The following is a 25729-nucleotide window of genomic DNA, read 5'->3' on the forward strand; positions in this document are numbered from 1 at the left end:
ATGCCGTGAGTCATTACACGCTGCTCCAGAGTCCACTTTTGGTTTCTTCTAGAATAATAGTAAAAGATGTTATTTGTGTGCCATAACTTATTTAACCATTCCCCAATCGATGGGCATCCCCTCAATTTCCAATTCTCTGTCACTACAAAAAATAACTGGCATAAATATTTTTTGGGAACATGTTGGTTTTGCCCTTTGTTAGAATTCCTTCTGGATATAGCCCTAGAATTGGAATTGCTGGGTCAAAGGGTATGAACAGGTTTACTGTGCATAGTTTCATACTGCTCTTGAGAATGGTTGGATAAGTTCACCACTCCACCAGCACTGCATCAGTGTCCCAGTTCTCCCACAGCCTCTCCAACATTGATCATTTTTCCCTTTTCCTCATCTTGGGCAATCTTAATACATGTGAGCTGATACCTAATTGTTCTTTTAATTCGCATTTCTCTGTCCAATAATTTGGAGCAATGTTTCATATTATATAAAGATAGAGAGAGAGAGATCTTTAATTTCTTCAGTTGAAAACTGTCTTCCTTTCCTTTTGAATAATTATCACTTGGAGAATGAAAACTCTTAGTAATGAAGATTGGCTCTCAGCTTTTTGCATTTCTTCTAATTTTAGCAGCATTGTGATTTATTAGTGCAAAAGCTTATTAATTTAATAAGGTCAAAATAATTTATTTTGCAGTATGAAATGTGCTCTAATTCTTGTATGGCCATAAATGTCCATGGATCTGAGAATATTTCTTCATGTAGTAATTTATTTATGTTTAAATCCTTCATCCATATTGACCTTATTTTGGAACACGGTGTGAGTTGGGGATGTAGTTTCTACCATTCTCTTTTCCAGTTTTTCCAAAAATTTCTGTGAAATAGTGAATTTTATCCCAGAAGCAGATGTTCTGAGTTTGTCAAATAGGAGATTGCTGTAGTCATTCACAGAGAATCCATTAGTCTATTTCCTGAGCAGTCCCAGGCAATTTTGGTGACTATCACTATTAGTTTTAAAGTTGAGATATAGTTTTAGAACTGGTAGAGATAGGCCACCTTCCTTTCCATTTTTCTCATCAATTCCCTTGCTATTCTTGACCTATTAATAATATTATTATTAATATTATTTTTTGCTGCAAATGAATTTTGATTTTTCTAGCTCAGTAAAATAGTTATTTGGTAGTTTGATATGGCACTGAATGAGTAATTGAATTGACTTGAATTTGCCGCCGTCCAGCCACTATCCAGCTGCCATCCAGCCACCCGCCCTCCGGCTCTCTACCTTCATATCATCTATAAAGAGTAAGTTTTGATTCCTAATTAGCTATTCTAATTCCTCCTATTTATTTTTCCTCTTATTGCTAAAGTTAACATTTTCACAACAATATGGATTAATAATGGCGATAATTTGCATTCTTGTTTCTCCCCACATCATACTGTGAGTGCTTCTACCTTAACCCAATTACACATCTTAACCCAATTACACATCTTAACCCAATTACACATCATGCATTTTGATGGCTTTAGATACTACATTTATTCTTATGCTCTCTAGTGCTTTTAATAGGAAGGGGTACTATAATTTGACAAGATTGTTCAGCACCTATTGAAATAATCATGTTTTCTGTTAGGTTTGTTATTAATTTACTCTATTAAGCTAATACCTTTCAAATTTTGAACCAACCCTTTTTATGATTCCTTGAAACTCTGGGCCTGAGGTTTTCAATTTCATGTGACAGAATCCTTTCAGAGTCAGGTCAAACCCTATCTTGCTAACTGCTACTTTATAATGGATGTGTTATCCCATGATCTAATCTTCTGTTTTCTTCATATCTAGCTAGACACCAATATATTCTTTCACATTTCCTGGTCTGTACAGTATCAAGTGGAAAAACAATTAATAATAATCACTAATAATATCCAACTAAAGCAATCTATGGAAACTGTTTAAAGGATGAAAAAAATATCCTCTTAAGAGGTCATATAAAGGCAAGCACAAAAAAGCAAGCTTACCTTCTGGACTGATCTTCAAAGAATTTACTGTTATCATTCTAGCCACTGCTTAGCAGGATTGGTGGTTGTCATGATGAATGTAGGTCATTGAAGTCAAGTCTGTCAGGTCCAGGAATTTGAATCTTGATTTGTATTTGCCTCTCTTCACAAGGCCAGTTATATGCTTTCTTTCTGGTAGTATAGAAATGGACACCATTATACTGATACTTGCCCTAACTTTTAAAATCAGAATAGCCCCTTGCTGCCCAATTTCCAGTCCTGCTTGTCAGCATTACATGTGTTATACTTTCTTGATGAAAAAGTGTATGTGACCTGGCTCTTCAAGAGATAACAATTCTTGAATTTGTGGAATAAAAAGTAGACTGATGTGACACAAAAATTTACCCTTTTAATCTATTTTTCTTGGCAAAGTTTAGTGGGTGGATGGATGATAGAAACTTAGATGTATAAAGAATTACACAAATACATAGAATGTCAAATATAGATGTTTATATAAGGTAGTATGAGGCTGATATTGCTAGAAGAAGGTAAAATATTATTTTGATGATAATATATATATACAAATTTAAGTATATATATATATTCATTCAAATTGAACATACACATATATTATATGTATAAATATAAGTAAACATGAGGGTGATATTACCAGAAGACTGTAAAATAATATTTTAATGAGAACTTGAGAGTTAGCAAGGAGAATTACACTAAGTAGCCTGAACTATAGACTCTAAAATTAAAAATACTATTAGTTCAATTACAAAGATAATTTCTATCTTCTTTACAGATAAAACAGGTTTATGAGTCCTGACATTTCACTTGAGGTTTCAGGAGAAACACTGACATCAAGTGCTGGCCCACTCTGTTACTCAATGTTACTCTAGGTTTCTGCATGTAAAACTCCTGTCCCAGTGATGTCAGTGCCTTGGAGAGCTCCTTAAAGTGGCGGTCCAGACAAGAAGTAGCCATTCTGAATTACCACTGTGAGAAGCTGGGCAAATTCTTGGTTGTCATTGGAGGAGCCTCTTCTGATTTGTCTGTCCAAATGGCTTCCCTCCTTGAACTCTACAAGTTTCCACAGGTAAGAATCATGGTAAAAACAGCCAGTACTGTTAGGAAAACATTGATCTGGATATGTGACATGGTCAACATAGAGAAATCTTATCTTCTGGAATTGTTCTTCAACTGATGCTCAGGGCAAGGACTTCACAGAGATAAGATACTGATATAAGTTATCATCATTGTTCTATTAGAATTTCCCACTGCCAGAATGCAGTGATGGCTCTAACTGCTTTATCTCTCTATCATCCATCTCTCTATTTAGATAACATTCTATTTCATTCATGGAAACATTACATTACATTTCAATGATTACATTCATCTTAGTATTTCCATGTTCCATATAAATGTCTGAGTGGAACTATAGTTTACATGGATTAAAATATATAAAGGGAAAGCTAGATGGAACAATGGCTAGATTAGGAAGCATGAATACTCATCTTCATGAATAAAAACTTGACTTCAGACCCTTATTACCTTTGTGACCTTGTGCAAGTCACTTGAGCCTAGTTTTTCCAAAGGAAAATGAAGTGAAGGAAGAAATGGCAAATCACTTGACGAAGAAAATCCCAAATAGAATCATCATTACCAACTACAATGATGTTATTGTAATATCAGCCTCGGTCTCTGCTACTTTATTCACATTTGATAGTTTACAAATTGAAATCACTCACGACCTAGTTAGTTCCCATTCACAAAATGTACCACAGCTGGCTGATGGGCACCATAGGCTTCACCTGGCTGCCAAAGGGGTCTTTGACATGGCTACATCAGTGACACAAGAATTTCCTGACAGTAATATGTGCTGATGGGACTAAGGATTAATAAAAGTTGGGGGAAGACCAAGGTTAGGAAGGGACAGCACTCAAAGACTTGAGGGTCAAATCTGCCCCTTCATTGATTTTGTATAGTTAGGAGGCTAAGAAGGGTACTTGATGTTCAATTTTCATACTTCATAAATAAAGACAAATAGAAATAAGATGTATGCTGTACAGAGGAGTCTTGTTCTCAAGATTTATTATGCTTCAGTGAATATACTGGGTATTTTTAGCATGAAGGGAGTTAAAAGCTATACTTAGGGGAAGATGAATGATAGGTATATAAAGGATTATTTTTAAAAATTTAAATTCTTTATTTGGTTTTCCATCTACATTCTCCCATAAATCTTACCAATCAATTCTTGCTAGGGGCTTGGAGTTTTACCTTTTTTCCCTTCCCTCTCTTCCCTCCCGCCTCCCCATGACAGAAAACAATCTGAGGTAAGTTTTATTTTTTTAACCATGCTAAATATAGATCTGTATTGAACACGTGAAAGAAAAATCAGAGCAAAATGGAAGAAAAAATTAGAGATAAAAATGACATATATTGAACATCATAAACTTTGGTCTTCATTTTCACTTCATAGTCTCTTCTCTGTGTATGGATGCTATTTTCCATCCTGTATTTTTCACATGTCTTTGCTTATTGTATTGCTGAAATGATCAAGTCCATCATGGTTGATGATTATCCCATGTTACTGTTAGTGTGTATGACATTCTTTTGGTCTGCTCATTTCACAAAGCATTCATTCATGCAAGTCTTTCCAGGCTTTTCTGAAATCCTGATCCTCATGATGTGGTCTAGAACAATAGAATTCCTTCACATACATATACCACAATTTATTTAGCCATTCCTCAGTAGATGGGCATCCTCTCAATTTCTAATTCATGGCCACTATAAAAAGAGCAGCTATGAACATTTTTGTACATGTGGGATTTTTTACCTTTTTCATGATCTCTTCTGGATACAGACCTAAGAGTTGCATTGTTAGATCAAAGAGTTTGAACATTTTCATTAGCTTTGAACATTTTCATTACCTTATGGTCAAAATTCCAAATTGTTCTCCAGAAAGCTTGGATCAGTTCACAACTCCACCAAACAATGTTTTAATGTCCCAGTTTTCCCACATCCTCTCCAACTTTGATCATTTTTCTTTCTAGTCATATTGGCCAATCTGAAAGGTGTTTTAAATGGACATTTCTGTAATCAGTAATGATTTAGAGCAGTTTTTCATGTGACAATAGAGAGCTTTGATTTCTTTCTCTGAGAATTGTCTTTCCATATCCTTTTACCGATTGGAGAATGATTTTTTTTCCCATAAATTTATCTCAGTTCTCAATATATTTTAGAAGTGAATACTTTGTCAGAAACACTAGTTATAAAATTTATTTCCCAACTAATGACATTTCTTTTAATCTTAGTTGTACTAGTTTTGTTTGTGCAAAACCCATTTAGTTTAATGTAATCAAAATAATCCAGTTCTTTTTAATAATGTTCCTATCTCTTTTGGGTCTTAGACCTCTCCCCTTTCCATAGATCTGACAGGTAAACTATTCCTTTTTCTCCCAATGGGCTTATAAATGCGGCACCCATTTCACCCTTATATCATAGTATCATAGTGTGGGAAGTGGTGGTCTTTGCCTTGTTTCTGTCAAACTGTCTTTTTGTTTTCCCAGTAGTTTTTATTGAAGAGTGTGTTCTTATCCCAGACGATGGATTATTTGAATTTATCAAACAGGAGATTACTGTAGCCATTTACTACTGTTTTTACTGGTCTACAATTCTGTTCTCACCCACTACGAAACAGGTTTTGTGACTGATGCTTTACAGCATAATTTTAGATCTGGTATGGCCAGGCTGCATTTCCATTAATTTTTTTTTATTCTTTCCCTTGTTATTTTTGACCTTTTGTTCCTCCATACGAATTTAGTTACTATTTTTCCTAACTCACCAAAATACTTTTTTCGAAGTTTGATGCTATTGCACTTGCCAACACCTCCTAAGGAGAATTTATTATTTTTACAATATTAGCTAAGTGTACACATGAATAATTGACATTTGCTCAGTTATTTAGATCTGAAAATTGTTTTATACTTGTGAAATGGTGTTATAATTGTTTTCAGATGGTTTGAGTCTGCTTTGTCAAGTAGAAGCCAAGTTCATTCTGTTGTCTGAAGTTACTCTAAATGAGATTTCTCTTTCTATCTCTTGTTGCTCGATCCAGTTAGTATATAAAGTGATATTGAGGATTCATGTGGGTTTATTTTATATCCTGAAACTTTGCGAATGTTGCTAACTGTTTTCAGTAATTTTCTAGGGTTCCCTAGGTACACCATCATATCATCTGTATAGAATGAGAGTTTTGACTCCTCATTACAGATTCTGATTCCTTCAGTCTCTTTTCTTTCTCTTATCACTGTAGCTAACATTTCTTATACAATATTGAATACTAGTGGTGATGATGGACATTCTTGTTTCACCCCTGTTCTTACTGGGAATGCTTCTAACTTATCCCCATTACATAGAACATTAATTGAGGGTTTTAGTTAGATACTGCTAATTTTAAGGAACGTTCTATTTATTCCTCTGCTCTCTAGGAGTATTTTTTTAAGTAAGAATGGTTGCTGTATTTTTTCAAAAATTTTTTCAGTACATATTGAAATAATTATTTGAGTTCTGTTAATTTGTTATGGATATAGTCAATTATGCTGATAGTTTTCCAATATTTAACTTTTTGCATCCATATCTACTAGGAGAATTCAGTGTTTTTACTCTTCCTGGTTTAGGTTTCAGCATTATATTGGTGTCATAGAAGGAATTTGGCAGACCTAATTCTTGATCAACTTTTAAAAATAGTTTATTTTAAATTAGCACCAATTGTTCCTTGAATATTTAGGAGAATTAACTTGTGAATCCATCAGGCCCTGGAGATTACTTTTTAGGGACTTCATTAATAAATCATTGAATTTCTTTTTTTCTGAAATGGATTTATTCAAGTATTTAATGTCCTTTTCTTTTAACCTGGACAGTTTGTAGTTTTGCAAATATCCATTTCACATAGACTGTCAAATTTATGGGCATACAGTTGGGCAAAATAGGTCTGAATTATTTAATTTCTGCTTCTTTGATGGTAAATTCACTTTTTTCATTTTTGATTCTAGTGGTTTTGTTCTTTTTTCATTAAATTAACCAAAAATTTATCTTTTATTTTTTCATAAAGCTAATCATTGTTCAATAGCTTTTCTGATTTTGATTTTATTAACTTTATCTTTAATTTTCAGAATTTCTTAAGTGGTATCTAATTGGAAATTTTTAATTTGTTCTTTTTGCAACTTTTTTTGTTCTATAATTAGTTCATTGATCTCTTTCTCTATTTTAGTCATGTAAGTATTTAGAGATAGAATATGTTCCCTAATACTTGGCCTTCCAGATCAGCCTAGCTAGTGGAATGATTGTCCTGGGCAGCCCCACTGAAGCGCTACTAATGCAAGCACTGAAACTCTTTCAGTCTACCCACTGTACCCACCACAAAGGCATGTACTCCCATCACTGGGCTGCTCAGGATAGTTCCCCACCTCACCCTATTGCCTGTGGATTGGATCTCTGCTCTCTGCCCTGGGCTTGCCCACAGTTTCCCCGTGACAGATCTTACTGGGAATAGGATCCCCTCTGTTCTTTTACTGAACCAAAATCTGTTAAGTGACTTGATTCATGTAGGTTCTGAGGGAGAACTTGAAACAGTGCCAGGCTTCTCTCCACTATCTTGGCCAGAAGTTCCCTGAAATACTATTTTTATTTTATTTATTTATTTTTAGTTTTTACAAAGTAATGGGGTTAAGTGGCTTGTCCAAGGCCATACAGTTAAGTATTATTAATAGCCTGAGGCCAGATTTGAACTCAGGTATTCCTGACTCCAGGGCCGGTGCTCTATCCACTGCACCACCTAGCCACCCAAAATAGTATTTTTATAAAATTATTTGTTCATTTTTCCCCACTGCATGCAAAAATAGTTAATATTCATTTTTTCTCAGATTTTGCATTGCACGTTTATCTCTTCCCCATTTTGCCTCCTCCATCTGCTTAACAATGAGCAATATGATTTCTCCATGAATACTATGTTAAACATAATTCCCTATTAGTCATGTTTTGTAAAACAAAAGAAAAAGAAATATGAAAGGGAAAAATAAAACAAACATTTTTAAAAATTGAACATAATATGTAGTTCATTCATCTGTAGTTCATTCTTTGCCTTCAACTGGTATTTTCCATCACAAATTCATTATAATTGTTTTTGATGATTGTACTGCTGAGAAGAGCCAAGTCTGTCATGGTTGATCATAGCATAAGTTTGCTATACATGGTGTAGTATGTTTTCCTGCTTCAGCACACTTCACTCAGCATCAGTTTCTGTAACTCTTTCCAGGATTTTCTAATGACTGACCATTAATGATTTCCTACACGACAATAGTTCTCCATCATCTTCATATACTGCCATTTGTTCAGCCATTTATCAATTAATGGAAAACCCTAGCTGTAAAAAAAAAAAGTTTCCCAGCCTTCTGCATTCCTTTCAGTCTTGCTTCTATTGATTTTGTTTTTATACAAAACTTTTTATTACAATCAAATGGCGATGTTGCATTTTATAATGTCCCCTAATTCTTGCATAGTCGTAAATCCCCTCCCCTTTCCAACTATATGATGCATATACTATTCCTGTCTCTTCTAAAGGGCTTATGGCATCACTTTTTATGGCTAAATTATATACTCATTTTGACTTTCTTGCTGTAGTGTATAGGATGCTGTTCATTGCTTAGCTTCGGTCATGCAGTTTTCCAGTTTTCAAACATTTTTTGTGAAATAGTGAGTTCTTGTTTGAGAACATGGAGGTCGCTGATTTAACAAAATGTAGATTTCTATAATGCTGTTTCTGATGTTTCTGTTGTACCTAATCTGTTCTCCAATACATTTCCCTATTTCTAAGCCAGTAAGAAATGACAGTGATCACAGCTGTTTTACATTAAAATTCTTCATCTGCTGGAGCTAGGTCACCTTCCTTTTTATTTTATTTCATGAATTCCTTTCATATACTTGATCTTTTGTTCCTCCAGTTCAATTTTCTTACTATTTTTTTGACTGGTTTGGCACTGAATTAGTAATATAATGTAGGTAGAATTGTCATTTTTATTATATTGCCATTGTTTTCCCATAAACAATTGATATTTTTCCAACTGTTTATATCAGATGTTTTTGAATGTTAAGTGTTTGGTAATAGTTTCCATATGCTTTTTTGGTTTGTGTTGGCTCAGAAATATTTTATGTTGTCTACAATTACTTTAATGATTTTGTCCTTCCTATTCATTGCTGCTTTGCTTTGTTGGTAATGTACAGAATGGCTGATCATTTCTTTTTTTCATTATTATAAAGATTTGATTTATTTTGAGTCTTATAATTTTTCCCCCAATCTTACTTCCCTCCCCACACGGCCCATAAAAGGCAATTTGCTAGTCTTTATATTGTTTCCATAGTATACATTGAACTAAATTGAATGTGTTGAGAGAGAAGTCATATCCTTAAGGAAGAAATGTAAAGTATAAGAGATAGCAAGATCAGAAAATAAGATATTAGTTTTTTTTCTGAATTTAAAGTACTAGTCCTTGGTCTTTGTCCAAACTCCAAGGTTCTATATCTGGATACAGATGGTATTCTCCATTGCAGAAAGCCCCAATTGCCCGATTGTTGCACTGATGGAATGCTGGTGATTTCTGTGACTTTATTTGACATTTTGCAATATTGATAATGAGTTAATTGATGCAAGTGGTATTTTTAAATATGGAATCATGTCATCTGCAAAGAGTGAGTGTTTTGTTTCCTGATTGTCCATTCTAATACTTTGCATTTCTTTTTCATTCCTTAGAGCTACCATTTCTACTACAATTTTTAAAAATCATTTATTTATCTTTCCAGCTACATGCAGTGGTTGTTTTCAACAATCAATTCTTTGCAAGGTTTTATCCCATTATAGGCAGCTCCTTCCTGTGATCCTTAACTGAGAGATAAATGAAAGTTCATGGGAGTTATCGGCATCTTCTTCCCATGCAGGAATACAAACAGTTCAACATCAATTCTCATAATGAGTCCTTCTTGTCCACCCCTTCTCTGGTTCACTGAGTCCTGTACTTGAAGATCAAACTCGGTTCAGCTCTGGCTGTTTCATTAGAGAGGTGTGAAAGTCCCCTGTTAAATTGCAAGTCCACCTTTTCCCCTGAAAGAGGATGCTCAGTTTTTCTGGATAGTTGATTCTCAGTTGTAAACTAAGTATAGTCACTCAAGAGAGGAATGGAAAGGAAAGTTCATAAAGCCTGGGGATCTCTCAGATAAGAATGGACTGTGAAATTGTTTCCTGTTCTGAAGCTAATTAATAGAAGTTAAATATGGATGTTTTGGGACATCAGGGCAGTTGGGTGGTCAAAGGGCAGCCAGGAGGAACAGTGAGTAGTGGACCAAGCCTGGAGTCAGGAATGCTCATCTTCCTGAGTTCACACCTGGACTCAGATGCTTACTAGCTGCCTCAGTTTGTTCATCTAGTAACTAAGCTGTATATTTGCCAGAAAATTCCAAATGTCAACCACTTCTGAAATACCTAAAAAAAGAAATAAAAATGATGGGAACATGAGGTCAGTTTTTCATACTCCACCTTTTCTTCCCTCCTTCCCTACTGATCCCTCTCTGGTTTGTTTCTGAGTTTCTCCCTCCTTCCAGTGTCTTGACCAGCTTGGGCTCTTCACCCTTAGTCTCTTTCCTCCAGGTCTCTGGAGCAGAGAGAGCCCTGAAGCTGCCCCAACTCTGGTCCCCGAGGGAGGCAAGGCACATTTGTCTCCCTGCTTCTGCACAAGTCCCAGGAGTCTTCCCACAGGTCTTCCTCTCTGAATCCCTCTCAGGCACCTTTTCTCAGGGGACTCCTCTGGCCCAGGCCTGGTTCCAAACTTCATGGGCCACAAAGGGCCAGTCCCTGCCCTCAAGGCCCTTCCAGTATGACTGGGAACATTGCAACTCAGCTTAGTGCTGCTCACTTGGAGTACATTCTCTCCCATTTCAGCAGAAATCATCTCTCCCAGGTGGGTGGGTCCTGTCCGAAATTCAGCAGAATGTTTCCTGGCTTAATCCCATCAAAACTCCAGACTATGTGACCTTCTAGGAGAGTTCACTGAAGGAGGAAGGGAAAAGAGGAAAAACCTCCTGATAACTAAACTACTACTAACTGGTTATGAATAAGGAAAAATAACCATTTCTTTCAATATTATTCCTTCCTCAGTTTTATAATTCACATCATCAGTGGCCAGAGGATCTATCAGATCTAAATCATTTCTTCATTTAAAAACAAAGTGCTCAACCTACCCTCTCACCCCACCCCTGGGAACTGGGAGGAGGCTGAGTTACTCAATCTGATTTGGACTATTGCAGCTTCTTCCCAAGGACCTGGGAAGATTTTAGCACCTTTCTCAGAAAAAGTCCCCAGAAACCTGTTGCAAACCCCACAAAAACACATCCTAGATACTGAGAACTTAACAGATCTTTGGTACCATTCCCAAAGAACAAATTATCCTACTTTGATTTAAAGCAAAATATAGTTAAATAGTTTGTAAACATTGTACCACACTCTGAAATAGCTAAATTCATCATTTCACAGCATGAAAATCTAAAGAGGTTAACTTAATGAGGGCATCATTGCATTGTTCTCTAAAAATCAGCTTTTCATTAGCAGCATTTTATACACAAGAGTTTCCAAAAACTTCAAATAGAAGACAAAGGAGAATGAAATGAATATTACTTTGGACTTGAATCAGGAACTAAAATGATTCCTTTCAGTCGCCTTCTGCTCAGTTCCCTGCATTTACAAACTTTGTCCTTAGAAAAACCCTTCCTGCCTAGATGAGTTCAACAATCCTGGCATTCTGAGACCCAGGGCATCTTGTTCCAGTGACACTTTTATGATTCTTACACTTTCTAAACAAATCCCCTTCTTATCATATTTGAGGTGAATTTTGCACCCAGATCTGACCTCCCTCTCTTTGAGTTCAGACAATGGAAGACTCCTACTAAATCAGGAGCTAATGGAGTTTAGGACAAATGACCATCAGTTCTAAAGGGCCTCAGAGGAACCCTCAGTTTACCCTCAAACTCTAAGTCTTCCCCTCAGTCTGCTGCCCAAAAGGGATCATGACATTCCTGCTCCTGAGGAGGAGGAGGGTCTAAATCTCAGGGAAGGGGAAATAGATGCAGCAGTTCTTGAAGGTAATTGCTGGGTGGGTCCAGATAGACCCTGAAGGCTTGGGTGGAGTTTTAATGATGGGTGGAGTCTCGAGTGGAGAAATGCTCCTTCCAGTGGGGAGAGACTTCTTGGAAGGCCTTCCACAAGATTGGGGGACCGGGTTTGGGGAGAAGAGGAGGAGGGGTCCTGGGCTGAGTGGGGCTCTGGGGAGTTGGAGAACCCTCTAAAGTGTCTTAAGAAGAAGCCAGAACTAGTCTAGCTGAGAAACTTCTGCATTCATTACTTGTACCCCAGATCTCTCTGCCTTCCTGGACCTGAGGTCTCTGACACCTGGAAACCAGCTCTGAGGGGTGCAGATATCAAGTGATTAGGAGCCCACTCCCCTTCCCCGCACCCACACTTCCTGGTGTCCTGGATGCCCTTTGTCTGGGGTCTCATCCTGCTCATCTGACCAAGAGGTGAGTGTCTGGAGGGAGCAGCCCCCCTCCCAGCCCTGGCTACTGGACCCCAAGCTTCTGCTCTTCCAGAAGGTCCCAGGAGTTCCCCCAGCTCCTAGTCAGACCTCAGGACATAGTCCTTCAGCTTTCCCAGCCTCAGTGTCTCTCTGGATTCCTTCTGGCCATCCTGATCTCTCTGCTGGGGGCCTCTGAGACCCCCCCTCTGCTCCCCTTCCCCAGACTCCTGGGGCCCTGCCTCCTCTGCTTCCAGAGCCTCAGCTCCCTTCCAGGAGCTGGTTCCCAGAAGGGATTGAGTCTCAGGCTTCCCCTGGTCATTCCTGGGCCAGAGGGCCAGAGTCCTCCCCATGGCCAGCTGTCCCTCCCTCCTGGGGCAAGCAAGGAGTCAGTGGTCTGGATGGTGTCTGCATGTGTGGGGGGTGCTGGGGGAGGGGAAGGAAAGCCTCCAGGCAGTCAGTGGGAGGAGTCCTGGACCTCTGATTGTCCTCATCCCCTCTGGAATCCCAAAGCTCCCTCTGTCTCCTGAAGGGGAGTGGGGAGAAAAAGGGGAGAGGGGGCCCAGCCTGCTGCCCCTTCCTTAGCTTGGAGTCTGTCTGACCCTTATGGGGTCTCACCCTCTGTAACTCCCTCTAGGTCAGCCCCCTGCCCAGGAAGACAAGGACAGACCTCTGCCCCTCTAGGATCCTTCCTTTCCACTCCAGTCTGCAGAGGACCCAGGCCGGACCAAGCAGGGAGCCTGGAACCTGAGGGAATGGCCCCTGGGAGCCCCAGCCCCCCAGCCCAGGTGAGTGCCCTTCAATCTCAGGATTAAACAAGATCGGCCATAGAGCACCTTGTCTAGGAGACTGCCAGGACCTTCCTCAAGGGCCCTTTCCTTACAAAAGTGGAGAGGAGGCAGAGGAGCAACCTTGCCCTGGTCTCTCCTTCTGTTTTCTTTTGTTTCAAGGTCTTCCCCATTTTTCTACCACCCTCCTTTCCCTGCCCCTCCCCAGGAAGCTTCAGACTCTGGTAAAAGTTGTACAGGGTCATTTGTGTTCCATATATTTCCATATTGATCATATTGGGGAAGAGGAATTAGAACTAAGGGAGAAAAATGGGGTAGAAAGAAAAAAAAATTTATAAAACATGAACATGGCCTGCTTTGCCCTGCCCCCAGACTCCACAGTTGTTTCCTCTCAATGTTTCCTCTCAGGACTGTCCTTGGTCACTGGACAGCTGAGAGGAGCCACCTCCATCCTGGAGGACCATTATTAATGAATATTAAAGTGCACAATGTTCATTTCCTTCTGCTCCCTTCACTTAATATCTGCCCATAGGAGTCTTTGAAGGCATCTCTAAAGTCTGACCACTCATGATTTCTTATAGAACTATATAATACTCCACAACATTCACACACACTATCTCGTCCAGCCATTCTGCAGTGGATGGCCATCCCCACAATTTCCAATTTTTTGCCACTACAAAAAGAGCTGCTGTGAATATATTTGAACGTGTGAGATTTTTCCTTTTTTCATGATTTCTTCTGGATATAGGCCTAGTATTGATCCAGATGGCTCAAACTTTAGGAACAGTTGTGCTGTTCTTTGGACATAGCATTGAAGTCCCAATTATCCTCTCCAACAGTCATCATTTCACTTTTTTCGTCATCTTAGTCAATATAATAGATGTGAGGTGATACCTCAGAGGTGTTTTATTTAAGTGAATTCTACCAACCATTTAAGGCACATAATTCCAATTCTATATAAATTATTTTAAAAACATAGAAGTTTTGTCAAATTCCTTCTGTGAAATGATTATGGTGCTGACTAAACCAGAAAGAGTCAAAACAAAGAAAATTATAGCTTAATTTCCTTAATGAACATTAAAGGAAAAAATATTTAAATTTTACCAAAGAGATTACAGCATGTTAATACTAGGGTAATGCATCACAATTGGGTAAGATTTATACCAGTTACACAGGAATGGTTCGATGTTAGGAAAACACTTAAATTGAATATATTAATAACAAAACCAACAGAAATCTTATTGTCTCAATAGATGCTGCAAAAGTCTGACAAAATCCATTCATATCGAAAAGTCTAGAGAGTATAGTAATAAATGGAGTTTTCCTTAAAATACTAAGCAGTATCTATCTAAAACCATGAACAAATACTACATTTGTTGGGGATTAGCTAAGTAGTATTTCCAGTAAGGTTAGCAGTGACACAAGGATGCCCATTGTCACTATTATTATTCAATATAGCATTGGAGGGGAAGCTAGATGGGGCAGTGGCTAGAGCACTGGCCCTGGATTCAAGAAGACCTGAATTCAGATCCAACCTCAGACACTTCATAATTGCCAAGTTGTGTGACCAATTTGTTTAACCCCATTTGCCATTTCAAAATAAATAAAATAGATATAAATAAAGACAGAGAGAGAGAGAGAGCGAGCATTAGAAGTGTTAGCTTTAACAATGAGAATATAAAAGAAATTAAAGGGGGCGGCTAGGTGGCATAGTGGATAAAACACCGGCCTTGGAGTCAGGAGTACCTGGGTTCAAATCCGGTCTCAGACACTTAATAATTACCTAGCTCTGTGGCCTTGGGCAAGCCTCTTAACCCCATTTGCGTTGCAAAAAAAAACCTAAAAAAAATTCTCTGCAATTAAGAATAGTGAATCAAGAGACCCTAATGTAAGGACAAGCTTGTAAAGTCTCAGGGATCTCCCAAAGTGTGAATGGATTAATATGTTTCCTGTTCAGTGGTTAATTTACAGAAATAAAGGAAGTTAAAGATAAGATATTGGTTCCAAATGGAGCATAAATTATTTTAAAGAAGAGTGAAAGAACTTTTTCTGTCCCCATTATGATCATTCTTATTTCTATATAAACATCCAAATTAATGAAAATGTATCAGTCAAATAAAGCAAAAATAAGCCAAGGCATAAGATTTTGTTCTATGGCACATCACCCCCAGAGCCTCTTGAAGCCCTTAATATAAAAATAGATATAACTTCTGTCTTTGATGGAAACAGGCTCATACTACCTCAATGTAGATTGCAGTTATGGATGCCTAAGAATCCTCTTCATAATATGATAAAAGTGATGAAGCTGCCTAAATTGAATTACTTATTGAATGCCTTACAAATCAAGCTATCAAAAATGACTTTATTGAGCTAGAAATAATAGTGACGGAATTTATATGGAGGAATAGAAGGTCAGGAATATCAAGGGAATTCAAGAAGAAAAATACAATGGAAGGAGACCTCGGTTTACCAGATCTAAAATTCTATGACAAAGTATCTATCATCAAAACTGTGATACTGGCTAAGAAATAAAGAAGTGGATCTGTGGGATAGATTGGGTACTAAACAAATGGTAACAAATTCCTAAAGCAACCTACTGTTTAACAAATCTAAAGACTTCAGTTTCAATGATAAGAACTCCCTGATAAAAACTGAGGTATAGTTCAACCTCACATCCTATACCAAGATAAGGTTGAAATGGGTACTGGATTTAGACAAGAAAGGAGACACCATAAGCCAATTGAGACAACAAAGAATATTTTATCTGTTCTATGGAAAGGGGAGCAATTTATTACCAAAGAAGAGAGAAAACATTGCAGAATGCAAAATAGATCATTTGGATTACATCAAATTGAAGTATTTGTGCAAGTAAAATCAATGCAACCTATATTAAAACAAATATAGTAAGTTCGGAAAGAATTTTTAATGCTAGTGTTCCTGATAAAGGACTCATTTCTAAAATTTACAGAGAACTGAGTCAAATTCATTGGAATACAAGCTATTCCCCAGTTGATAAATAGTCAAAGGACATGAGCAGGCAGTTCTCAGATGAAGAAGTTAACAGTACAATTATTTGAAAAAATGCTCTAAATCATTGATTAGAGAAATGCAAATTAAAACAAGGCACTACTCGTCATGTATCAAATGGCTAATGCAATTAGATTAAAAAGTTAAAGGATTCCTGTTGCTTGGGATGAGTGACAATTGAATACTAATGCATTGTTAGAGTTGTGAACTGATACAACTCTTCTGGAGAGCAATGCTCAAAGACAATTCTAATGGACTTGTGATGGAAAATTCCATCCACTTCTAGAGAAGGAACTTTGGAGTCTACATATAGACCACAGTTTACAATTTTCAATTTGTAAAATTTTTTATGTATTATGATTTTTCCCCTCTCCTGTTTTTCCCTTCCATTTTAGATTTGATTAATCTTCCCTAGCATGATTAATGTGGATATGTGTTTAACAAAATTACACAAGTATAACCTATATTAGATTGTTTTCTATCAGAGGGATAGGGAAGGGAGGGAGGGAGAAAAATGTGAAATTCCAAACCTTACAAAACATTTTTTAAAGTTATCTTTGTTTGTAGTTGTCAAAATATATAAATAAAAAAATATAAAAAATCCATTTTGTGGCAGCTAGGTGGCACAGTAGATAGAGCGCTAGCCCTGGATCAAGAGCACCTGAGTTCTTTTTGTGTTTGTTTGTTTATGCAACTTTATTGAAGAAAAATAAATCAATTACTAGCAGAGCTATTAGTTGATCACTCATCCATTGACAATTTGCATCATTTATTCAGTGCTGTATTAAACAGTGTATTGGAAGATAGATTAACTAATAGCTCCAAGCCTCCTAACAAAATTTAAATGAATGAAAATTACAAAAAAGTTCAAGACCCTATTTTGGAATACAAGGGATGTTTGACTTCTAATTTCCATTCTCTGTAGAACAAGAACAGGTCATTCCTTTATTGACATGAATAAAATACATCACGTTTTCTGTTCTGCTGATGCTATAAATTCAGTACCAATTCTCCAACCATATCAGTTAGGAGCATAAAGTATATCATGAAACCTTAAATCTCTAACAGTGGAAGGCTTAAACAAGATGGATGCTACTACAGTAATGCTGCTTCCTTTGATATGACAATTGAGCATCCATCTCCCTCCCCCTCAGATGGTATCTTCAAGCATCTGTTAGAGCAGTGAGGAATAGTTTTAGTCTCATAACCAAGTTAGAGTGAAGACATTGGCCATATAATTCACATGCTCCATTTTTTTAAAAAAAATTCTGAATCTTGGGCAATTGTTCTCTTGTAACTACTTTACAGTTTCTAAAAGCAGTTATTTTCCAAAGCTGGAAGAACTTAAGTCTTCTCAGATGAGCATGTGCATGAATGGAGGGAGGTAAACAAAAAATAAAATTAAAAAAGATGAGGTCTGATAGGGGAGCAGCTGGATAAGAAAATCAAAAAAGGAACAGTAATTTTAAAGTTTATTCCAGCTATAATGCAGGTTATTCTGACTTTAAGGTAGCATCACATGGCATACTTCTGAGTCCATTCTCGAGATATTCTGTTGTACTTGTCTCTGTCTGTTTTATAGATCCGTGCAATCTCTGGCACTAAGGGGTCATCTGGGTTTGGATCACATAGCAGCAAACAAATGGATAAAAGAACTTTAGAAATAGTTAAAGCAGGAGACCACTGTGATCTTAGAATATCGAGACAAATGCTGCCATGACTGTTAATGTTTGGATGATAAATTCTTGTTGTAAATGCAACTTTAGGTGGTTTGAAGGGGTAGTCTGTAGGGAAATGAATTGTCAAAAAGAATACATCACCTTGCTATGGGCTGTCATTAGGCCATAGTTGTGGCTTGCCAATGAGACATCATCCCCAACTGGACCTGCAGAACACTGTGCCGGAGGGTCACTGGCCAAATCGCTAAGTTCCTTATTGATCCGTGTCAGCGCCATGGTGCCTGCTTCTTCCTGCCCGACGCGGAGCTCTCGGTGGGCAGCTGGTGGGCAGCAGGTCCGGCCCACAGGGAGGGGTGGGGGAAGGGGATCGCTTTTCTCTCAGCAGCTCCGCCTGACACAGGTGCACAGGGCCCAGGGCCTCCCTCCAGCTGGCCTCGTCCCCACACCACAGCTTTGGCCTCCCCGGCCCCACGGGACTCACGCACACACAGCCACAAGATGTCCGCTCTAGCACCTGAGTTCTTATCCAGTTAAGACACTTAATAATTTCCTTCCTGTTTGTATGATCTTGGGCAATTCTCTTAAGCCCATGACCTTGCAAAAATCCAAAAAAGAAAGTCAAAATAATCCTCCTCATATTTTCATCTTGTTCAGACTTTCTCACTTTGAGGAAAATAAGATTTTTTTCTCTCTAGTGACCAAAATACAGCACTTACTATAGTTTCTCCTGAACCCTTTTTTGGAAAATTTTATTTATTTAAGGCAATAGGGTTAAGTGACTTGCCCAAGGTCACACGGCTAGGCAATTATGAAGTGTCTTGGAACTCATGTCCTCCTGACTCCAGGGCCAGTGCTCTATCCACTACTCCACCTATCTGCCCCTCACAAGGACTTCATGAAATTTTCATAATCTGTCCTTGCCTACAGTTCTTAGTTTTCCTCTAGAAATCCTCTTATCTTTCTGAGAGAACACATCAATTTCCTTCTTCTAAAGAGATTAGCATTCCACAGAAGAATATTTCTCAGTTTTATTTCAACTGAAAATATCTATTGCTTTTTCCAATACTCCCTTGGACTTTTCAAGATTATAGTTCCCTGTGCTGGCTCAGATTCTTATAAAGGGTGGGACCTTTGGGCAATTTTGTGTCTTTGCTTCAGTTTCCTTTTGTACATTTATGAGCATTGACCTGGATCAATTCTGAAGCCTGTCTGAACTTTTAAGTTGTCTGCATGTGGATGTTTTAGGAGGTGGTGGCATTCAAGGATGTGTCTGTGGATTTCACCCCGGAGGAGTGGGACCTGTTGGACAATGATCAGAAGCAGCTGCACAAAGACGTCATGCTGGAGAATGCTCAGAACTTTCTTTTCCTGGGTAAGGACCATTCCCCAGGTAACTGGGAATCTTGCATTAAAAGGATTGTCCTCAGCTCTCTCTCCCTAGAGGAAGGTTTGGGCCATTGATCACCTCTTAGAAAGGCTTAAGTGATGGCCTCCTGCATCCAAGAGATCAGGTCCTCCTGCTGCCTAGCTTTCCTAAGAGAGACCTTTGTTCCATGTGATAGGGAGCTAGACACAAGTCTGCAAAGTCTCTAAACATTGATCCTGCAGCTTCTCCTTGAAGATGGGCAGTGAGGCAATGAGGGGGGAACTCCCTTCCTTCCAAGGCTCCTCTTCCTCTTTAGGGAAGTGTTTGGTCATTAGAATGTTCTTTTCGTTACTAAGGACAAATGTGTAACTCACTGCTCTTGGTGTTAATCATAGATTTCTAGTATAGAAAGAGTACCCTTGTTCTTCCTTCAAATGCCACCCAAGTCCAGAAGAGATGCATGGAAAGAAAGGGAAAGGAATAAGTATTTATAAATATCTGCTGGGAGCCAGACACTGTACTAAGAACTTTCTCCATGCTTGTTATCCCACTCCATCCTCACAATTATCTTTTGTTTTGGATTTCTGTTATTATCCCATGTTATAATTGAGGAAACTGGGGCAAATAGATTAAGTGACTAATTCATGGCTCAGTAAGAGTCTGAGGTCAGGTGATCCTGACTGCAACCCACTACGCTCCTTTCTGGTTGCAAATTTCTAGGCCATAGAAGCTATGAAATGTGGACATCCTTCTATGAAGGAGACAAGCAAGGATGGAATTTTCTGATTCTCAAATTACTTAAAGTAATGTGGCTCTGCTTTGCATCACCTCCCCCTTCCGTAATAAGGATTAATTACAAACTTCTCTCTATTCTCATGCCTAATTCATCCCTTCTACGTAGGATTTCCAGTTTCCAGAGATTTGATCCCCCATTTGGTGCAAGAGGGTCTAAGGACCTCCTGTCCAGGTGAGTGAGGAGTGAGGGGTGTGGTGGGCATCCCATGAGGCTTCTGCACATCTCAGTAAAAAAGTGTTAGACTCAGCAATACCTCACTTGTTATTTCTTTTCAGACACTTTTCAGCAGTGGGATCCTGGGTAAGGATCTCTGAGTTCCAGTATCCTCATTTGTAATATGAGCGGTTGAATTCCCTGGATTTTCAGTTCCCTTCTTTTAAAATATTTCTTTCTAGTTAATTACAAAGATAGTTTTTTGGAAATTCATCCTCTTGTAAGCTCTTGAGTTCCGAATTTTTCTTCCTCCCTCCCTTTCCACCCTGCTCCCTATGGCAATGAGCATTGAGCAAACTGATAATGGTTTTACAAGTACATTCACGATAATGTGTTTCCACAGTATCTTCCATTGGCATGGGGGGGGTAACAATGATAAAGAATGCAAAACCATAAAGGAACTTTAAAAAAGTGATGCGAGTATGCTTTGCTCTACATTCAGTCTTCATATTTTTTCCTTTGATTCTGCAATACATTTTCCATTGCAGGCCTTTGAAAATTGTCTTTGATCTCTGAAATTCTGAGAAGAGCTGAGTTCAACATAATTGGCCTTCTTGTGGTTTTTCTGTTAAAATCTGCGGTCTTCTCCTGGTTCTATTAGTTTTCTTCTCTGTTTTTTGTTTTCAAGACAATGGGGTTGTGACTTGCTCACAGTCACATGGCTAGTTGTCTGAGGCAAGATTTGAATTCAGATCCTCCTGACTCCAGGGCCAGTGCTCTATTTATTATGCCACCCAACTCCCCTGCAATTTTTCTTCTAGTGACATTTCACTGAACCTATTAGAGATCTTTGTTGGGAATTTGGGGTCATGCAGCTCTCCTTTGACTCTCTTGAGAGGGCTGAGGCTGTCAAATATGAGTTCTTTCTAAGTCATTATGAATCTATTATGTGATAAGTGGATATAAGAAAGTGCAAGGCTCATCCTCTGAAAGCATAAGGCTTTCTGGGATCCCACAGTTTGGTGAGAAAGACAGCATGGACACAACTGCTATTGCAGCCCATCAAGACAGGGTGGGCAGGTACTAAGGTTCAAAAAAGCCCGGGTAAGAGTTCCACGCAGGAGCACCAGCCAAGGAAAACCCACACTTTTGGAGCAAAAAAGAGGCCTCTGCCCCACTGCTTTCTAGCCTATGTGGAGGAAGACAAGGGGGCAGAAGATGAAGAGCTTGAACAGCCCACCCCAGAATTTTATCTTTGGTCTTTGAGCCCCTGGAATTAGGTAGGGAGTGCCATGGTTAGGCAAAGAATCTGAGGAAGATGAATTTAAGAGGTGATGGAGGACTGAGTGACCTTGGAAGAGACATGAGTAAGTTCTTTTAATACCTTAAACATGAGGTCATTTGGACCCCCAACCAAAAAGGGGTAATGATGGTGCAGAAAGGGAAGTATTTGAGAAAGTTTCCAAAGGTGCAATCTCCTGCTGCAATGTTGGGGCAGGGGTGTGGGAGTGATAATGAGGAGTGGATGACACCTAATTTGGCCCATGAATGATTGTGAGGTTTTTGTCCTGTATAGTAGTAGCACAGCAAGATTACAGGAACATTGGATTGTGAGAGATGGGTGGGACAGAATAAATGAGGAGTCCCAAGGGAAAGTAATATCCAAGAAACTTAGAGAAAAGAAAACAGTATCAAGAAAAAGTGGATGATTGATAGTATCCAAGCCTGCAAAAAGGTACTTGGCATACTATCTATGCATCAGAATAAATGATCAGAAAAGCAGATCTAACTGAAAATGATGACAGGGCTAGTAAATAGAGGAAATTTAGTTCTCAGGTTATCATAAAATTTACAACGAATGACCACACGATAAAGCATCAAAACTGATCCACTTGGAACATTTGGGCAATTACCTGAATATAAGAAAATAGCATTGTCGCCAACAAAAAAGCCCTTGATGCAAAGGAAAATAAGGAGAATCTGTTCAGTGCAGTGGCCAGAGCGTACTCCTTCACCTGGTTGGAGTTCTTCTCTCTAGTGCTGACATTCGGGTCAGGTCACTTGGCCAATTGGCCACTCATGACCGGAAAAGTAACACATAATGACAAGGTAGCTCTGTATTGTCTCACGTTCGTGATGCAGTTGTGTGTGGAACTTTTTGTTCATTAAATTATATTATAAGTATAAGCTTATATTATTTTCAAATGATTGATTCTTCTCATTTAAGGTTGAAATCTTTTTTGTTTGACTGGGACAACTTTCTGCCAGTAGGAAGAGGATATCCTCATATGTATATGTGTCTGTTTGTTTCCACCAGATGCAGAGACCAAGTGTGATGAGATGAGTGCAAATCTGAAAATGACCTCTTGGAAAGACTTTACTGCTTCTGGTGAAGAGAGGACTCATCTTGGTAACCATGAGCTTATCCACACTATAGAGAAACAGTATGAATATACTCAATATGGAACGACTTGTCAAAGAAATGACAGTTTCACTGAACGTCGGAAAATCCTCATTGAAGAGAAACCTTATGAGTATAATCAATGTGGAAAGACTTTCTCTCCTAGCTCCAAAGTTGCTGTGCATCAGAGAACCTGCACTGGAGAGAAACCTTATCAATGTAATGAGTGTGGAAAGACTTTCTCATGGAGCTCCAGTCTTACTGTACATCAGAGAATCCACACTGGAGAGAAACCTTTTAAATGTAATCAGTGTGGAAAGGCTTTCAGAGAACGTTCCACTCTTATTAATCATCAGAGAATCCACACAGGTGAGAAGCCTTATGCATGTAATCAGTGTGGAAAGACTTTTCCACAGAGGTCCGGACTTGCAGCACATCAGAAAATCCACACTGGGAACAACCCTTATGAATTTAGTCAGTGTGGAAAGACTGGCACACAACGCTCCTCTTTTATTAATCATCAGAAAATCCACACTAGGGAGAAACCTTATGAATGTAATCAGTGTGGAAAGTCTTTCACACGGAGCTCTGGACTTGCTGTACATCAGAGAATCCACACTGGGAACAAGCCTTATAAATGTAATCAATGTGGAAAGGCTTTCAGAGAACATTCGTCTCTTATTTATCACCAGAGAATCCACATTGGAGAGCATCCTTACCAATGTAATCAGTGTGGAAAGACTTTCTTTTTTGGCTCCAATCTTACTGTACATCAGAGAACCCACACTGGGGACAAACCTTATGAATGTGATCAATGTGGAAAGGCTTTCAGAGAGAGCTCCCATCTTACTGTACATCAGAGAATCCACACTGGGGAGAAGCCTTATGCTTGTAATCAATGTGGAAAGGCTTTCACACAGAGCTCCGTTCTTGCTGTACATCAGAGAATCCACACTGGGGAGAAGCCTTTTGCATGTAATCACTGTGGAAAGGCTTTCAGAGGACACTCCTCTCTTATTAATCATCAGAGAATCCACACTGGGGAGAAGCCTTATGAATGTAATGAATGTGGAAAGGCTTTCAGAGAACGCTCCTCTCTTATTTCTCATCAGAGAATCCACACTGGGGAGAAGCCTTATGAATGCCATCAGTGTGGAAAGACTTTCACACAGAGCTCTGGACTCGCTGTACATCAGAGAATCCACACTGGGGAGAAGCCTTATGAATGTAATCAATGTGGAAAGGCTTTCAGAGAACGCTCCTCTCTTATTTCTCATCAGAGAATCCACACTGGGGAGAAGCCTTTTGAATGTGATCAATGTAAAAAATCTTTCAGAGAACGCTCCGCTCTTATTTACCATCAGAGAATCCACACTGGTGAGAGGCCTTATGCATGTGATCAGTGTGGAAAAACTTTCACACGGAGCTCTGGGCTTGCTACACATCAGAGAATCCACACTGGGGAGAAGCCTTAAGAATGCAATCAATGTGGACAGTCTTTCAGAACAAGTTCCCAACTCTCTGTACATCCTAGAATCCACACTGGAGAGAGACATTATGAATATAATCAATATGAAAAGGCTTTTTAAGATGCCCAACCAATTTCAAAGGTATCAGAAAATCCACCCTGGAGTGAAATGTGTGAATGTAATCAATTTGGGAAATCTTGCCCCATGTCTGAGAATGAATACTGCTAAGAAACCTGAGCAGTATCTATTACATTCCAAAGCTTTTAATATACACGTTCATCTGTTCATCTTACTGGACATCAAAGAATCCACCCTGGAGAGAATCTTTATGAGTGGGGTTAGTATGTAAAGCTTTTCCTAAACACTTCCACCTTGCCAAAAAACTGACAATTCCCAGTACAATTTCTGGGTATTCATTTCATTCATAGATAACAAAAAGTTAGCATAAGAAAAGTTATTGACAGAATAGACATTTTTTTTATCTCTTGTAAACCAAAGATGAATCATGGAAGCCTCCCAGTCCCCATGCCCATTTTTTGGACTGGATCTATTCCTTTGATATCTCATTTTTTTTGAAAAGGTCGCTTATCTTTCCCAGGTATGCTATTTACTAATTCTAATCCCTTCAATAATCACTTCTACTTCCTGTTCATAAGCAATGTTAATAGATCACATATTTTAGAGTCTGATGGTTTTCTTTCCTTTTTCAGTTTGAGTCTGAAATTTGAAATAAGACTATTTTCTATGTAAAATAATTTGAAATATATATTCAGTTGGATTGTCAATTGATTGGCAGCAGTTTTGCTTCAAATTTTGTTTCAGATTTTGTTTCAAATCTACTTTGTCAAAAAATAGGTTTTGTTTTAAATCTGTAATATTGATTTTATGTTTCAGATTTTTCTTTGTGTTGTTTTTTTTTAGGTTTTTTTTTTTTTAGGTTTTTGCAAGGCAAATGGGGTTTAAGTGGCTTGCCCAAGGCCACACAGCTAGGTAATTATTAAGTGTCTGAGGACTTATTGGAACTCAGCTGCCCCTTTTCTTTCTGATTTTGGGAGGTATTTATGAGAAATGTTGTTAATTTTAATTCAAAAAATGATTACTTAGAAGGATACAATTCTCTTCTTAGGAAATCAATTCCTCTCATTTTTTTAACTTAATTTCTTTTTAATTTTTCCAAGTGCATGCAAAGATAATTTTCAATATTCATCCTTTTGTAAGCTTTTGGGCTCCATATTTGTCTACCATCCTCCCTTCTCTGTGGCAGTGAGCAATCTGATATAGTTTGTATATGTACAGTCGTGATTAAAATATTTCCTTATTGATGATGATCTTTGTCCTTTCTTGAAGAATACTATGACATTAGAGAGGTGAGGCCATGAAGGGTATTTGAGTGGAGGGGGGCGCTGTGCTAAGTCACCAACCTCACTTTCTTCCCCAGAGCCATCTGA

The 25729-nt window shown here is 38.4% G+C and overlaps 1 protein-coding gene and 1 pseudogene across 1 annotated transcript; one reads left to right on the forward strand and one right to left on the reverse strand.

Annotated features, from left to right (window-relative positions):
• LOC141509471 (uncharacterized) lies at window positions 1-24287 on the forward strand. The gene is made up of 9 exons (XM_074219065.1): window positions 1-5; window positions 2917-3085; window positions 10688-10911; window positions 13240-13390; window positions 19342-19468; window positions 20364-20429; window positions 22729-22855; window positions 22940-23290; window positions 23351-24287. Exons 1-9 carry the CDS (start codon window positions 1-3, stop codon window positions 24285-24287), a joined length of 2157 nt encoding a protein of 718 aa, XP_074075166.1.
• On the reverse strand, window positions 17493-18372 carry LOC141492770 (ubiquitin-conjugating enzyme E2 D3 pseudogene; annotated as a pseudogene).
• Window positions 24288-25729: the final 1442 nt, after the last annotated feature.

Source organism: Macrotis lagotis, chromosome 1 (assembly GCF_037893015.1).
Source record: "Macrotis lagotis isolate mMagLag1 chromosome 1, bilby.v1.9.chrom.fasta, whole genome shotgun sequence".
In the NCBI taxonomy this organism is placed as follows: domain Eukaryota; kingdom Metazoa; phylum Chordata; class Mammalia; order Peramelemorphia; family Peramelidae; genus Macrotis; species Macrotis lagotis.

Excerpts from the sequence above, each read along its gene's own strand:
- LOC141509471 (XM_074219065.1), top strand. Across the intron at positions 3,086-10,687 it reads AACTCTACAAGTTTCCACAG|GTCTCTGGAGCAGAGAGAGC; the intron begins GTAAGAATCATG and ends TCTTTCCTCCAG. Across the intron at positions 10,912-13,239 it reads CTGCCCTCAAGGCCCTTCCA|GTCAGCCCCCTGCCCAGGAA; the intron begins GTATGACTGGGA and ends AACTCCCTCTAG.